Raw genomic sequence first — 17748 nt, 5'->3', positions numbered from 1 at the left:
TAACTTACTGCTTGAGAAGGTTGTTAGGGAATCAAATATCACTGCATGTATCTCGTTAGCGCAGACCACTGTTTAAGATTCAACTTGAATAACAAAATTAGAACATAAAAATGTAAAGTTCAAATAACTTAAATTTTGAAGCTAATACGGAGAGTTATAATATTATAATTTGTAATTTTTTTTTTGTGGGTTTTTTTCCACGATTTAAATAAAATAAACATACAAACAAACAATTCAATGCTTTAAAATTATTTTTATTCCCTGCTTGAAAATACATAGTATTATGGTAAATAGTAATTTAAACATCTTACTATAATATGTAGGTAGGTAATATTTTGTATCAAATACGTTTTTATTTTTTTTTTTTTGAAAATAATATACAAACTAAATTAATTATATTGAACTCATTTATATTAAATGTTTTAAATGTTAAATTATCAAATTGAATATCTTGATATATTGTTTAAATGAACAAATTTGAATAACTTTATAAAATATTGTTTAATTTGTTTAGTGCTTATGTTACCATTTTCATAATTATGACATGTTTATTGATTATAAATAAAATATAAAATAAGGTTATATAATAAAAAAAAAAGTACTATAACCAGTTGACAATCATAAAAAAAATTCTTAGTTTAAGCTGAGATGCTATTTTTCACTTATTTGTAAACCATTAAAAAAAAAATCCCATTTTTGAACATGTTATTTAGTGATTGCTGTTTACATAGGTGGTTCTTGGCCATTAGTTTCTTGGTTTTTCATGACATATGGCAATTCTGGTGGCAATGAGTATGGTACCATTTCTAATGGCTCAAATTCTCCATTATCCATCCTACAAATACCACACAAAATTAATAATCTACAAATGTTATGTCTAATTATTTTTACTTCAATGCTAAACCAATAGTAGCTGGACTTTGTGCCTTAGCAATAGTAGAATTCAAACCACATTCTGACAGTGTTTTTGTGTCGTCCATAATTTCATCTTTGTAGTACAGTTGTTGATTTGCTGGTGCTACTTTTATGATACCTAAAATAATAATTAGTAATGTAATACCTACATTTTAAAAAATTCAATAATTTAATTTTAGTCTTCGTTGTTTTCAAAATTTGTTGTTCACATAAATGGGGTAATCAGAACTTTGAGTTATAAATTGCATGATACTACTCCATTTTTGTAAAACAAATTTCTAATCGACTTGTTTTGGATTTAACCATATTAATTATCAAAATTGTGCGCAGACATTTGTGGCAGGGTGGGCTAAGTCAATAAAGATTAAGAAACCTGAACTCTGATGGAAGAAACAATTAAAATGTTACATACTTCAATTTACCTACTCATAATCACCCACTATTTAAGGCACAAATCATTCATATAATAAAAAACAGATACATATTTCTTTTAAATTAAATAAGAAATATTTTAATTGTCAACAGTTTTAAATTTTAAATAAATACAATTTCGCAATCTGTAATGGTATATGTTATATTATGTTATTGTTAATATCAATTATATTTTTAAAGACATATTTATTGAGTATCAATGTTATTCTCACCTACCTATTTAATGTTTTATGATTTAAAAAATCAAAAATTGTGATATTTAGATTGTGTGTTACTATGTATACAAATGTTGGTACGTCTTGTAGGGTTAGGTTTGTACAGCCTTCCCGCTCCCCCCCCCCCCCATGTGCGCACGCTTATGTTAATTATTAACCTTTAAAGTTTAAAATAATATTATGGAAAAGGCCAGACATAATATTTTTTATAGTTGTTGATTGTCTATCTTTCTACAAGTACAAACATATAATTGAGTGCAATATAAACGAATATAGAAAACATAACAGCTGACGGCACTTTAGTAGCTTCCAATTTTAACAATATGACCATTATTATATACATTATGAAATAGGAACTGCAGAAGGTCCCAATAAGTCTAGACACAATTTACCGCAACAGTGGCGGTACCACCAAGACAAAAGAATTTTACTACCACTGCTGCATTTTAGTAATCAAACATTAAAAAAATTAAAACCTTTCAAATTATTGCTCTAAGAAAGTTAACAAACACACCTCCTTACATCTCAATTTTTCTACTCTTTATTCAGATTTATACTCTGTTCAAAATGAGATCAGTACCGTAGACCTAATTGTACGCATGGGCGTGGCTTCGTCACACGACACAACTCTACGCGCCGCTGTAGTGGGGAAAGCGTCTGACCATTGCGGAACATAAACTGGCCGCTGCCCGGTACTGATTTTATTTTGTACAGAGTATCAAACTAAAACAATAAAATATGAATACAAATATTTTTATAAAAGATTTCACAACCATCCAAGCACTTATTTAAATCCCCTTATCAAAAATTTGGCTTCCCATATCGTGCTAGGTAATCCCCAAGATGCTTAAATCACAAATGGTGTCGTGATTTATATAAGAAAAAATATACATACATACTATGTACATTAATATAAATAGTATGTATAATAATTAATAACTAATTTGTAGGAAATGTCATCGATGGGTGTCTCCTCTCATCAAAATAGTGTTACCATGCCATTACTTGCACTTTCAGCCTATATTCTTATTGTATCAAATGACACAATTGTATATTGCTTGTAAAAATAAAAAAATAAAATAAAATATTTGTACATACATCCAATAATCTTTTTGAGTTCATTAACCAATATGTTGTCTTTAGCATCTGTAAATATGGTTAACTTTTTTCGTTGTATCATCATAAAGGCGTCCTAAACAATAAAATAATGGTATTTAGATTATGTTTTACGACGATAAGTTGAATTTCATAAACTATCAACTAATAAAAATGTACTAACCATTTTAAATTTCAACTGAAAATATTTTGATCACGAATTATATTGATAGTCGACTTTCCACTATACAACGATTTTGGAAGCACGAGGTCAAGAATCTAAAATCTGAAATATACCGATATGGAGAAATGTCAAATGAGTATTAGATTAGATAATACATTAATACAATCTAGACAGGTTAATGTTAATAGGTACAAATTACAATAATACAACTTCAACTTACTATAGTTTATAGAAACAACAAAAACTATGCAAATAATATATACCATAAACACTAAACAGTTGTAAAATAATATGCCAAATAATTATAGATAGTAATATTTTTTGTTATGAATCTTATCAATTGTCATATGATTTTATAATACAGGCTAGCCACCATCACTTATAATTAAATAACACATTTTTATATTTTTTTGTCGTAAGACCATCGTGAAATCATCTATTCTGTGGTAAGATGATATAATTACAATAATACGATCTAACATGTTCTATGCATATCTTATATTATCTATGGTTCTATGCTAATATTGACAATTGCTAAGTGCTAAACAGAATTTTGATATACTATATTACTATTCTGATCCACTATATATTTAAGAATATAATAAAAATGTATGCATTTAATCATGGATGGATCTAAGTAGAGTCGTAGAGAGCCTAAATAATAAGGTTACTTATATATCACGATTTAAGATAGTATCTTAAATCGTGCTATATTAAGGCTCTATTGAGTATTAGAGTCGATATATTATAGATATTTGTAAACGTGGTTTAAAATTGGTATAATTGAATATTATATTATTACTAGCTAATCCCGTGCACTTCGTTACCCGTTAAATGTACAAACTGTATATGACTTAAACTTTGTTCAATGCGTTATTTAATATTCGGTGTATGATGTTCTAGATTTATCTTAACTTTTCTGTTGCCTGGAATAAAAATTCTGATTCGCAGCAGTATATTATCAGGTATAGGCGATCTACCTGCAGTAGAATGCGGACCCCGTGCTGTTTGTACGATTTAACTCTAAAGTATCAAAGTTATACCAAGTTTGTCGTTTTTACTTAATCCCACCTACGGTGGATTAATATAATCAGGTTCCGATGAATCCGATGAATAAAAAAAAACCAAATTTAATCCTTTTTAAATTAGCCTATTTTCTTCCCAGAGGTCTAATCTAAACGCAAACATTCATTTATATATATATTAAATATTGACAAAAAAAAATAATACAAATCAACAAACATGCTCGATTAACTATTAGCAAGTAGCAACCAATATATATAACATTATTATTATTTTTATTTTTATTTTTTTCTGGAAAACCCTTATCACTTAGGAATATGAAAAATAGATAGTAGCTGATTCTCAGACCTACTGAATATACATATAAAATTTCATAAAAATCGGTCAAGCCATTTCAGAGGAGTATGGTAACTAACATTGTGACACGACAATTGTATATTAGATTTACGATCTTATCGTATTATATTTATAAATGCCCCAAACACTAAATATCTTGGTCTTATCCTTGATAAAAGGTTGACCTGGGGCCAGCATATCAAGTCCAAAAGAGCAAACCTAAATCTACGTTTGCGCCTACTAAAAAACCTCATTATTAAAAATAAACATACAGATGTCAACACTAAACTAATTATTTATAAATCCCTACTTAAACCCTTGTGGACTTACGGCCTTCAACTTTGGGGAAATGCAAAAAAAACCAATGTAAATAAGATCCAAACATTTCAAAATATCGCTTTACGTAAATTATTAAATGCCCCTCCTTACGTTTCTAATTTTACTATCCATTCTGATCTAAAAATGCCTCTAGTTTATGAGGAAGCTAAATCGTTTTACAAACGTTTCCACCTTCGCTTAGCATCTCATCCCAACCCGCTTGCTAGAAATCTTTTAACTCCAACAATCCCCGGTAACCCTCCAAGAAGGTTAAAACGGAAATGGTGTCGTGACTTGCTTGACAGATGAACTATCAGTCAAAAAAAAAAAAAAAATAAATAAATAAATAAAAATAAAATAAAATAAAATAAATCTAAATATTTCCAAATGAAAGTGTCTCTAATGGGTGGCTGCTTTCCACAAATGATTCATGTATATTTTAACTTATTGTACTATTTTTTTTTTCTCTTCGTAATAGATTAGATTAGATATGTTCAATACTTATTATGTTATTCCTTTATCGCATTTACTTATTGTGCCAAGGTACAGATTGTAAATTTATTTTAAAAATAAAAAAAAAAAAAAAAATATTTATAAATAATGAAGGTATAATTATATAATTTATTATTTAATTTTAGATTAAAATGTATTTTAGCGATGCACACCGAAAATTTGGCCGGCTGGTGTCTCAGACTCCCGAGGAAATTCGTAAGACACTACAAAGTATAAAGGTATCTTAGTGTCACATCAGTGGCGTAGCCAGTTGCCAGAGGGAGCTAAGGGGGCTAATATACCCCCCCTCCCCATTGACTGTGTTGACCTTAGAATTTTATCAAGATTAATAAAAAAATAAAAAGTTAAAAAGTGTAAATAAAAGTCATTATATTTGTATACTTAGCGCCCCCCCCCCCCTATACAAAATTCCTGGCTACGCTACTGTGTCACATCTATAGGGCTTTACAGTGGCGCCGAACTATAAAAAATGCAGTGTGGTAAATATCAAATTTTAATAGTACCTACCCCACCTACTAATTGGTATATATAGTTTATAGTTTAGGTATATAGTAATATATGGTAATATAGGATTAGAGTTAAATACTTTCATAATATTTACATATGGGCTATATATGTCACCTACCCAGTACATAATTCACTATGGCAGTCGCTTAGAGATCATCATACTAAAGCAGCGGTTTTCAAACTTTTTTGTTCGCGGAGCCCTTATGTTCCTAAAAAAAATTACGGAGCTCCAAAAATCAGAAATGTCTATTTGAGACAACAATAATTCATACAAAATGATGTCAATTGTAAATGATTTGCTTTTTATTTTTTTTTCTATAAAATACGAATATATACAAATATTATTTAATTAATTTAATAGGAAAAAAAGAACATAATGTTTTAGTAATTTATAAATTTTAATATTTAGTGACTAGGTGATTAGGACGGCGCCACATGGGCTATATATTCGGTCTAGTCATAGACCTATAAACTAATGGACAGCGCATTCCACTTTGCCCTGCCGCCAATGCTAGGCGATCATACAACCATTAAACCATATAACTGAGCGAGAAACAACATAAAGTAGTAAATACATTTTACTACTTTGTTTCTTTTTTCGCTCACTCTATGTCTCTATATCGTACATTCTTACCCCTGACTTCTCTCTCTAAACGCTGACACGCTGTCCATTAGTTTATAGGTCTATGTGTCTCGTACTCTGGTGTCTCGGTTTAAAATATACTTAAAGATATATCTAAAACCGTGTCTGATGTTCGTGCCTGCTAACGTAAATTATAAACATACCAATTGTACTATCGACTATCGAGTATGTATTTGTTTCGGAACGATCACGAGCGAAACGAGTGTGACGAGTTCCGTACTTTCGTGGTAGGTATTGATATAGTCGGTGGTCGGTCATATAGGAGTGAATACTGAACAAATTGAAATCTATTCCTTAAAACTTTATATCTATTAACAGTAATTTAAACGTATATTTACGTTCTATATTTTATTTATTTATTTTTTTTTTTTGGGTTGAGGCTTCGACAACTGTGGTCATTAGCTTGTGGAACTGTGGGGGAGGGTACTGTAGGTTTTGAACACGTGTGTATTTGTTTTGGCAACATTTTTAAGTGGGCACCCGTAGGTATCTGCCATGCTCAGGCGGGGGGTGGCGGCCTCTCTCTCCTGCCCGAAGAATAAATACCACCCGTGGCCGAGTTAGAACCGGCGACGGTGCGCGTCGCAACCGATGCCTTAGTCCATTTGGCCACTCCGTCTCCCGTACTTTATTTTAATATGAATGAAACAGTAACATAATTAGAAAAAATTAGAAACTATATTTTAACATGATTTTTTTGCCAGTAAATTGTATTTGTTTAAATTACTATCAGTTCAGACTTCAAGTGATCCACCTCTCCTCTCTCAATTATACCCAAGTAAATAATACCATTACAATTATTTTTATTCAGTCGACTAGTTGAGTATAATAGTCAAATAAGTAATAATTACTTATCTGTGACCTATTCTATAAAACATTAAATAAACTAAAGATTATTTCATAATATTATGTTATACCTAACTTATAGCTGCAGGGAACATAATATAGCGAAGTAACTATACTCTGTCCGGCGAGAGAACATGCTGGTTCTGCGCATCCCCCTGTGTCACCTTATACTATCAAAACCAGTTCCCCTATGGCAGGGTGTTACGTGGAGATGCGCAGAAAAACAACATTTTTGGATACAATCTTATTTAATATTAAATATTAAAATTGTTAAGCTCAGTTGTCATAATTGTAAATGTTAAATAAAACTGCAGTGGCTGAAAAAGGAACAGTACGTTTTGGCCGAAAAGGGGGCCGTTCACAGTTATTACCTATTTTGGGTTAGATGAAGTGTTCCAAGCAATAGGTATATCATAGGATATTTAGTACTGTAAAGTTTTATATTTCAGTTTATCATAAGATTATTATTACTTTAAGATAAGTGAAAAATAGGTAATGTAATTTATGTACAATTTATTATGTATTGAACGACCAAATATAATAAGTCACTGACATAATAATATTTCTATGCTTAACAACTAACAAAGAGCTACAGTTGACTAAGCAAGTTGCATATTGCAATGCTTAAAAGGATTTTAGTACTTGAGAATATATTTTTAAAAAAATGTTCGTTATAGTACATTATCTATATTATTATCTTAGTTTCGATTTAGGTGTTATTTTTGAATATTCGATGCATGGATGTTATATTTATATTTTGTACACAAATAGTTATAGTTATTGTTTTTAGTTCACAATATCGTAAAATAAAATTTTTTTCTTGTGCGATAATAATTAGTATCAGTTTAACGAACATTCCCAGAGTGCATACGTTGACGTAATATACGCACACGCGTAAAGGTGCATATTTATTATACATATTCATTATGATATATACAACACACTTACATATACCTACTTATTAATTATTTTAATATACAGCAGACCTGCTAAAAATACGCATCCGGCATGAACTAATGCATTAAAAATCCTAATTGCCTAAACAGGCCTTCCAGAATTCAGAATATATGTCTTATTAGAAAATAACTGGAACCATAATATACGATAAATAATGCACCCTTAGGCATATTAGCAACTCGACCTTACAAACAATTATCCAATCTAAATTCCACTAGAAAAATCCCCTCATTTCTCTATGTCATCAATCACCATCCTTAACAATATTAAGGGAGGAGTCAGGAGACGAGGAGTCTTAAAAGAAAATGGTCACAATAGACTCCCTCAAATTGTAATGCAAAATTGTAAATAATAGAAAGAGCTTTTGAATTTTGATGAACAGTTTCCCCACTCACTCATATTTATCACTTATCACATTTCCTTATTAATATTCTTCGTGTATATATTGGAAACGTGTTATCCGTTGAAACAGTTTTATGTGGATATAACACCGTTAAAATCCTTATAAGAATCAATCGGTAAAAATATCAGCTTGTAATACGTATATTTGTAGGGCTAATGTTATATAATATTCATCAACCAAGAGCATTCCTCGAGTAATGACCATCCCCCTTTAACTTTTAAGAATCCATTTCAAATCATCAATTGTATTCGGTATAATGCAAATTGATATAATAATATTTAAGTAAGGTAAAGAAATATTAGTTATTCAGAAAAATAAGGGAGACCAAGGTTAAGGTAGAAAGATTGCAGTGTAATAAATATATTATGCCAGTAGACTTCAGTGGAGCCAGATATCCAAAATAGTTGGGGAAGCTGCATTAAACAGTGATATGTAGCCAGGGTTTGTATTTAGTCCCTAGCGGTATAATGCCATAATTGTTTATGGTCTTAAAAGCTGAAACCAATTACCAGTATGATAAACAATAAGGTAAAAAATAAAACTAAATATTTTAGACCCCCTCTGGCATCATCAAATTCCTATACAAGTGGTTGGTTGCGCTACTGAATAAGATATCAACACTGAATCACATTATCATTTACTGAGTAAATAATAAATACATATAATATACGGGATTGCTAAATTGGGTTCCAAACATATATCTTAAATCGTGGTTCCAATTAATGACCTTATCTAAGTAAGTTGAATCCCGGAAAAAAAAGGTACTAGGCAAATTGAGTTCCGAAAGTAAAATGTTAGTATGTTCATTCCATTTTTTAATCTTTATTAAAAAATCTTATGGTATAAATTGTATAAATGGTATAAATTAAAATATATGTTTTTTATAATATTATGTTCTAAATATATTATGGTATAAAATGTTATGTTTACGGTATAAATTGTATAAATTAAAATATATGTGTTTATATTATAATATTATGTTCTTCGTAAAAACTTGGAGTATTGATAAAATGATTGGGCTGAACAGGTGGGTAAGTGTTATAGCCGGGATTCAACTTACCTACTACTTTTTTTTACCCGGGACTCAACTTATACCGCTTTCAAAATGTACCCAATTTATACCTAGCCCCATAATATAATATATTCCAAATCTATCGGTGTAGCAAATTATCTACTGTCTGTTTAAGTGTGTAACAAGTCAATAATATACCTATTGCTACGATGTTACTTAGGTTCTAGATGACCGTGGACCGGACCATTGTACGAACGCTCTCACGAACGGTGACTCAAAAACGATTTGATCGAGAACCATTGGTGATTACTGACCATCGGAAAATACTGCGGTTACCAGTTCGCAAATAAAACCGGGTTCACAAATGCGTCGTTGGTCGTGTTGTGAGATTTTTATCGTATTCTGATTTGGCCGTTGTAGATTTACCGGCCAATTTCTACAGTTGGACCGAGCTAGTAGTGCTATGTAGTGTGCAGTGCGACGAAATTTCAGCGAAAAGAGTCTACGTTTCTCGAGGATTACGAGACGAAGGTAGAAAGGATGAAGGACAAGGTAGCACTTCAAAGTAAGGAAGGACGCACATGTCACATCATGTCACTCATATTATTCACAATTCATAGGTTTCTTGTAGGCTGCAGCGACTAGCGATATACATTTGTAGTTTTTCATACGCATCTACGAACGACCTTAAATTCTGATTAGAAAATAAACAATGAACCATAATAGCAAAATAGGTAACTAATATGATAATAGGTAACTAATAAGTAATAAGTAATAAGCGATAAGTAAGTTATAAGGGCTAAAAATATAATTATGTTATATAGGTTACTTATATTAATATTTAAAATTACAATAATAATAAAAGTATGTATTTTCATACACAAAATAATTGCAGCCTGGGGCGATCGCCCCCCCCCCTAAATACGCGTTTCTGAGTCTATATTATAACATAATATTGTTTTCATGTTCGTTGCGCGACCACGAGAGAGAGATAATCCGTTCGTGCCCACATCATTGTCACGCCTACAGAGCACGCGCATAGTCCGATCCCCTCGCCACGCCAATTTCATTATTATTATTATTTTTTTTTATTATTATAATATATTCCCACTGCACGGAATAATATATACGCTGCTAATGCTGATCGCTGCCGCCGTCGTCGTGTGTTAGTCGGTACCACGCGAAAATCGTATTATAATACCATAATAATGTCATCCGACTGACTCATTTTTCAAGTATTTTTTTTCTTCTGTCTTCTTTTTTCTTGTCTTCGAAGTCGTTCACGTATTTCACGGATGACGTATAAATAATAAATTATAAATACCCATCATGTAATATATATATATATAGGTAGTATAAATTATATAATATGTATGTATATACTAATCTACTATAATATACTGTATGCCGTATGGTATAACTGTAAGTATATTCAATATTGTATAATATAAATTGTATACACGATGCAGTCGATGCACCGACTGCATTATGCCATTATTACAGAGCTATATATAACGATGGTGCACGCATCGATGCATTATCAGTTATCACTGCAGTATGGCTACCACGGTAGTAGGTAATACTATATAATATACTCACGCACCCATTTTTGTCTTTTTCAGATGATGGTTATCTTTTTTTATACTACTTTAATACTGTATAGTATTTCTCGATGTTCTTTCGGAACTACAAAACAACACATTACTTATTATTATTATATTATTTATATTCGTCACAAAATTGTCTATTAAGTCTCTTATTTCGCAATCAAATGCGTTCTCCAAGCTATATGGTCGGATTTAGCAGCACTTGACTGCGGTCCATCGTCAGCAGCGATTGTTGATGTGCCGCCGCACGCGGAGAAAGCGAATTTCTTTGGGTTGTCAAAAACCGCTCTGTTGCGTCACGCGCGCGCACGTTATTAGTCGTATATGGGCTTATGTAGAAAACCCGAGTCAGAGTACGGCGTCGGCGGTGTTAACACAATAATAAGGGAAATTGGTTAAAAATGCAACCCTATACCATATACAGATAAACGTATAATATACTATATACTATACTGTATTATAAATTATAATACTATGTATTTCCATTGAGTATAATAGGTACCTACTCAATGTTATTGTGTAGTATAGGTATGTATACCTACAATACTACCATGTGGCATTTACTATACGTCTATGTACCTACTGTTAGGTATTATATTATAATGTTTAGAAGTTTAGACAGTTTAGTGTAGGTATGCAGTATATATAATAAATATTATATTAGGTAATAGGTATTAGGTATATTATATATGCGCGTCGAAGCGGGGTATATTTTGTTAACATTTTTTTCCTGAATTGTATTTATCTGGAAGTGAATTTATTTTAAAATATATTGTGTTTGTAAAATATTTACTCGTGAATTTTATTGGAATAGTTGTGGCTCAAAAACGTTATAGCTATACAGTTGTAGCTCAAAAACGTATTTTGTCAGATAAATATTTATTCAGGACCGTGTAACGTAACCCAATATATATTTCCAACGAAATACTTTTCATGAAAATAAGTTTCTAAGCAAATTTGATTTCAACAAAAAATTGATGTCTAACAACAAAATATATTTTGTTTCCAACAGAATATTTTCTACAAGACCTATTAGGTAGTTTCCGACACATTTATATTTATATTTATTTATACTTATATTTCAAACAGACTACGATTACTAGAGGTACGGTTTCCTAGCCGCGGCTAGTCGCAACGGCTGGCCGCAGCGTCGAGCCGCAACGACTGCTCTGCTATGGAACAGCATTATAGCCGCTGCGGCCGGCGTCTGTACTCGTCCGTGAGCAGTATGGTGCGGCCGGTCACTGCGGCCAGCCGTTGCGACTAGAAGCGGCTGATAGGAAACCGTACCTTAAGGCAATATTATTCAATAAATACAATTCTAATGTCGGGACAATGCATGTGAACAATCACTATATAAACATTCAACTAATCAATAGCGAGCTAAAGGTCCCTTAAACATGATTGTGTGGCCCGTGATTTGTCCATTAAATTTTATTGTACCATTAAATTAATACATTTTGCATGCAACCAGACATTTCCAACGAGGTATTTTTCAACAAACTACTGTTCCGAACGAATCATTTTCTAACATTTTATGCGCACCCTGCGACGTGTGTATAATACTTATTTTAACCAATTTTTGGTTTGGGATTGGAAATTTGAATTAATAATACATTCGTGCATACACGTTAATATATAATGTTATAATGTATTGTTTATATTTTTATTCAATAAAATAATCACGTTTATATTTTTGAAAGTGTTCATTATAGGTACCAATAGACAGGAATACGCGATAACATTACGAAAATGTAAATCCACGTTTAAAAAAATATAATCTAAATAATTAAAATTAAAGTTTATACTTTTCCTTAGTCATATGTATATAATATGCACGAATTTTGAGTACTTATACTATTATATAATCGAGTTTATCTACATTTTTAACGCGTATAATAAAAAACCCTAAAAAGATTCGTTTAACGACAAACAATGAAATTAAAACTCATTAATAATGTCATTATTAATGAATTTACGATTATAAAGTATAGCAGCTATATTATAGTTATATCGTTGTCCTTACTATCCTGTTTATAATCCATATAATATAAAATATACATTACATTAAATAATTTTTAAAATTAAAAATAGTGATATTTAAACAATTCTCGAGATATCTAAATTATAATGCCGGTAACACTTTTTTATATTGTACAGTTCTTCGTAATGTTAACATTCTTCTTCTTTTTGCTCGTTACTATAAATATTTGTATCCCTGCATGCATTTTAAAATATCTCAGAGCAGGCTTACTCTATATTATGTTAATACTTATACAACTGGATGCTAAGTGTTATCATTATTTAACTGTAAAAAATAAAAATAATGAACTTAAAATATCTTGTCGGTATATGAGGCCAAATTATGTGGTGAGTCACGAATTTACAAATAATCGGAGTTTATTAAATACCTACCTTATTATTATTTAATTGTATCATATATTCATATTATATTTTAACTTGTTAATTTTTATATTTTATTTCCTACAGTATAATACCTACAATTGAAAAAGTTACATAAGTAAATAAATTATTCAATATACTTAAATGCCTATACCAGTACATACTATTATATATTTATATTATATAATATTTAGAATATGTGCAACACAAGTAACAACAAACAGATAAATAATATATAATGTAGGTGATATAAATACCTAGGTAATGTTTATAAGAAAAATAATCTTGCATTGGAAGTGAACATTTATTTAAAATTTCAATTGTTAATTAACTATTTGACATTATATTATTATTTATATTCTCTTATGAATTGATTATTCAAAGTTATACATACCTCATGACGTGTTATTGTGCATTTTTTGTTTGAATAAATAAATTCTTAGATATAATTTATGAAGTATATTATTAACGTCATCACTCATAGTATTTATATCATTTTTAATTTTTAATATTTCTAATTACTTCATATAATAAGTACTATAATAGTAAATAAATACTTTTATTACATGTAAAAAATTCAATTTGTAATACTAATATAGTAGTATAATAATATATAGTGTAATATATTTTAAACTTGTATAGGTATATATAACGGCCAATGTCTTATATAATTTTAACTATAAAATATTTAAATATGTAAGACTCAGAATCCGTCATCTTCTCAACGTATTTTTCTCATAATAACAAATAACACTGTACATTTACACATTTATAGTATTATAATGTATTGACTACTAACTTTTATATTAGTTATATTAGTTAGTACTTATTTAGTAGGTAGGTAGGTACTATTGTATTATTACAGCGGAAATCATATAATATTATCCCTTATATGATTGCGGTGTTTAGTTCTCTATGAGGCTTAATTCTTAAATCAATTTAAACTAACGTTTTGAAACATTTTATGTGAGTTTTATTAAGCATATGGTCATCTTTTACATCCGAGATTATTAAAAACCAAACAGGTGGTTGTCCGATTGCATAGTTTAAATTAGTTGCGCGTAGGAAGATATTTATTACAGCAATATTGTTTTTATAGTGCTACGAAGATGTTTGGCAAATTTAATAGATTTGTATACAATTATGGTATACAGATGGTATTTTATATCATAATAATTAACATAGAATAGTAGATTCAACCATTGTTAAAGTGTAGAGCTACTGCACAATGCACGTACGTCGTACCTACTCATAATATTTAAAATATTTTTCTAGTTTTTAAGAAAAAAAAATAACCAATAAGGCATGATATTTGCAGGATTGTGTGGTGAGACAAGAATAATAATCTGCAGGTTTTCCTCAATAATTCTATAAATATTTTATTTCTTATATTTTCAAAGCCGTAAATCAATATATTTACTTATTCGTTTAGTTGCACTATAAAATTTTACCAGGCACGGTACTAAAATACCCATATATATTGTTAGGGCTGTATAATAATTAATTAATTCATTCATACTGCAAGTTATTTATTTTTATCCAAGAAGAAATTATTATATTATTATTATATTACTTATCAGGTTATGTGTCATAATAATTGTTGAAGGAATTCGTTAAACAGAGAAATTTAGTACATTAACAATCCTAAGTCTATAATTAAAACACACAAACACAAAAGAACATGCCATGAAACTATAAAAACCTAATCAATTGTCCACACCTTAGGTAATAAACTAAATTAACTAATAGTGTGGAAAGAACTTGTTTAAAGATCCAAATGGGTGTGTAATTGTCAATGTGTAATGTGTATGTATGCCTATCGCAGTATTAATTGCAAACATTTTGTACGTTTAGGCACCAAAATTGAGCTACTTTAAATAATTGCATATCATTAAACTAAGTTTTCTAAGCAGTTTTCTTAAAATGCAGAGTATGTGTATTATGGGCAGGTTTTTGATAACATAAGACACTAGAATAACGAGTTAAATCGAGACCCCGTATACAATTATTAGATCAATTCGGTTCTCATTGACTTCATTTTATGTTGAAAAATATAACTTATCCTAATTTCTAACATATGCTTAAGAATATATCATACTATTACATACCTATATTCTAGTATAATACCTACTGTAATGTGTTATTAAATATTATAAATTATAATAGGTACCTTCTGCGAATTTATTGAAAAACTACAGATAGTTAATTTTTTTCCCCAAATGGCTAATTGGCTATTTCTCAATTCTCAGGGTTAGGTTAGTAAATAAGTTATTTAAGTATTAAATAATACGTTCTACACATGTGATGAACTAATGACAATTCCCCCATTTTGGAGCATAAATGTATACATGGCGTATGGCGCAGCTAGAAATGTAAATAGGATAGTATGCTCATTATATTGTATAATGTATTTCTTTGAAGTTGTGATTGAAAAAAATTATTTTCCGAAACAAAATAAATTGTAAATGTGATTTGAATACATTGTTGTTTGTAGACTTAATAAAGTTAATACATACAATTCTACGCACACTTAATATATATATATATTATATAAGGGGTTTTACTTGTTGTGTACTTGTACATTTTTTTTATTCTGCGAGTTTTATATAACTGTATATTATATTTTATATAGTAGTAATAGTAGTATCATGTATAGTTAATTTAAATGTTCGCGATGTTCAATTAAAAAAAAATAATATACCATTTATGTAACGCATTATTAAAGAAGGGGGTATGGACAAAAAGACCTCCTCGGTGAAATTTATCAAGGACCCTTATGATGAGTTATGAACACCATACTTTAATTTTGTATCTGCAGCAATATATAAAACATATTTACATAATATGTAAATAAACAGCATATACATTATAAATATATATTAGATAAAGCTTTTAAAGTATAAGTATAAATGTATAATGTACCTATAATAGGTACATATATTACCATTATGTGTTAATATAACTATTATATAATAGAGCATGTAACAAAAACTAGTGAAGGACTAGGCTATCTAATTAATCTAAATTGAATACCAATTACCAATATTCGAAATACTCCACTAAGATAAACGTATAAAGTGTACACAATAATTAATACTATCATAATATAGTGATACCTATTTCAATATATAGGTAATTATTTTTCTTACATTTGTATAGGTACTCAGAAGATGGTGTAATCTATACATTTTGACGACTATCCTTACACAGTTGTACACGCAAAAGCCGTTGTTGACACTTTGTATATGTGTATTATATATTAAGTTGGTGGACGTCCAAAGGAGACACGAGTTTATAGTATACTGGGTCACCGAAACCCAAGAGATATTTTAAACATGCGTACGGTCACGTATATAATAAGTATTTATGTATAGTTCAACGTATATTTAATATAATATGCAAAATAAAAAACTGAACATTTTTTCGCTCGAAATTTTAGCATTGTCGTTGACGAAGTTTCAATATTGCATGTTTACTCGACTAGATGCACAATAATTGCACACTTTATGTATAGTACCTATATATATTTTATATAATAACTATAATATGGTATATTATGCCATTATGTTACAATGTCTCATAATTGTGAGAGTGCACTGTTCATCTATACAATATTATAATGTTTGACCGGAAGTACAACACTACGCAAGTTATTAATTTGAATCTTATTATATTATTGTACTATAACTAACTGGTAGTTACCTACAATCACAGCATTACAGCAATCGTTGAACATATGGGAATATTTTATTTTACATGCACGTGGTAAACTGCAGGCGAGAAAGCCGAAAGAACTAAGAAGATATATGATGTGTGGTTGTGCGGCGTGCGTGGGTTTTTCTATGCGTATAAACGAATTAAGGCAATTTTTTAGGCTGTCGAAGCCGAATCACATATTATATAATAACATTGTATCGATTACTACACTGCAGCTTAAAAAAACTTAACAGCCTCACAGGAGATTATCTTGTGTATACATCAAGGCTATTATATAGGTATAGCCGTATAGGTAACTATAGGTAACGCAGCCTGTGTTGTAGTGCTCAAAAGTCAAATTGAACACTGATTGCTCCTCTAATATTTTCCGATAGTTAAGGGCTTTAGGAGGTGTTGAGTGGACCTTATAGTAATTTCTGTTATTGAAATAGCTACCCGTATTATATCGTGCCGCCACAATATCCTTTTTGAAAAATATTTTGATCAAATACCTACGTGGCTACGTGAAATGTACATTGTTGTTTTTTCATCTAATTTGCATAATGTATTGAGAACAAAATAAATACCATCTATTGGAAGTTTGAATATTGTAACACTGCAGTCTGCAAAGATATAAAACTAT

The 17748-nt window shown here is 30.0% G+C and overlaps 1 protein-coding gene across 1 annotated transcript; it reads right to left on the bottom strand.

Moving 5' to 3' along the window:
• Nucleotides 1-233: 233 nt before the first annotated feature.
• On the bottom strand, nucleotides 234-3202 carry LOC132942133 (elongin-B). The gene is made up of 5 exons (XM_061010443.1): nucleotides 3062-3202; nucleotides 2842-2943; nucleotides 2661-2754; nucleotides 892-1033; nucleotides 234-835 (listed from the first exon to the last, which is right to left on the bottom strand). The coding sequence occupies exons 2-5, from the start codon at nucleotides 2842-2844 to the stop codon at nucleotides 724-726; spliced, it is 351 nt and encodes a 116-aa protein (XP_060866426.1). The 5' UTR covers nucleotides 2845-2943; nucleotides 3062-3202; the 3' UTR covers nucleotides 234-723.
• Between the last annotated feature and the right edge of the window lie 14546 nt (nucleotides 3203-17748).

Source organism: Metopolophium dirhodum, chromosome 3 (assembly GCF_019925205.1).
Source record: "Metopolophium dirhodum isolate CAU chromosome 3, ASM1992520v1, whole genome shotgun sequence".
NCBI lineage: Eukaryota > Metazoa > Arthropoda > Insecta > Hemiptera > Aphididae > Metopolophium > Metopolophium dirhodum.
The sequence above is the reverse complement of the archived record's forward strand: the minus strand, read 5'-3'. Positions and strand labels throughout refer to the sequence as shown.

Coding starts and splice junctions, on each gene's coding strand:
- LOC132942133 (XM_061010443.1), bottom strand. Junction 1,034..2,660: donor ACTCAAAAAGATTATTGGAT/GTATGTACAAAT, acceptor TTATTATTTTAG/GTATCATAAAAGTAGCACCA. Junction 836..891: donor ACTATTGGTTTAGCATTGAA/GTAAAAATAATT, acceptor TGGTATTTGTAG/GATGGATAATGGAGAATTTG.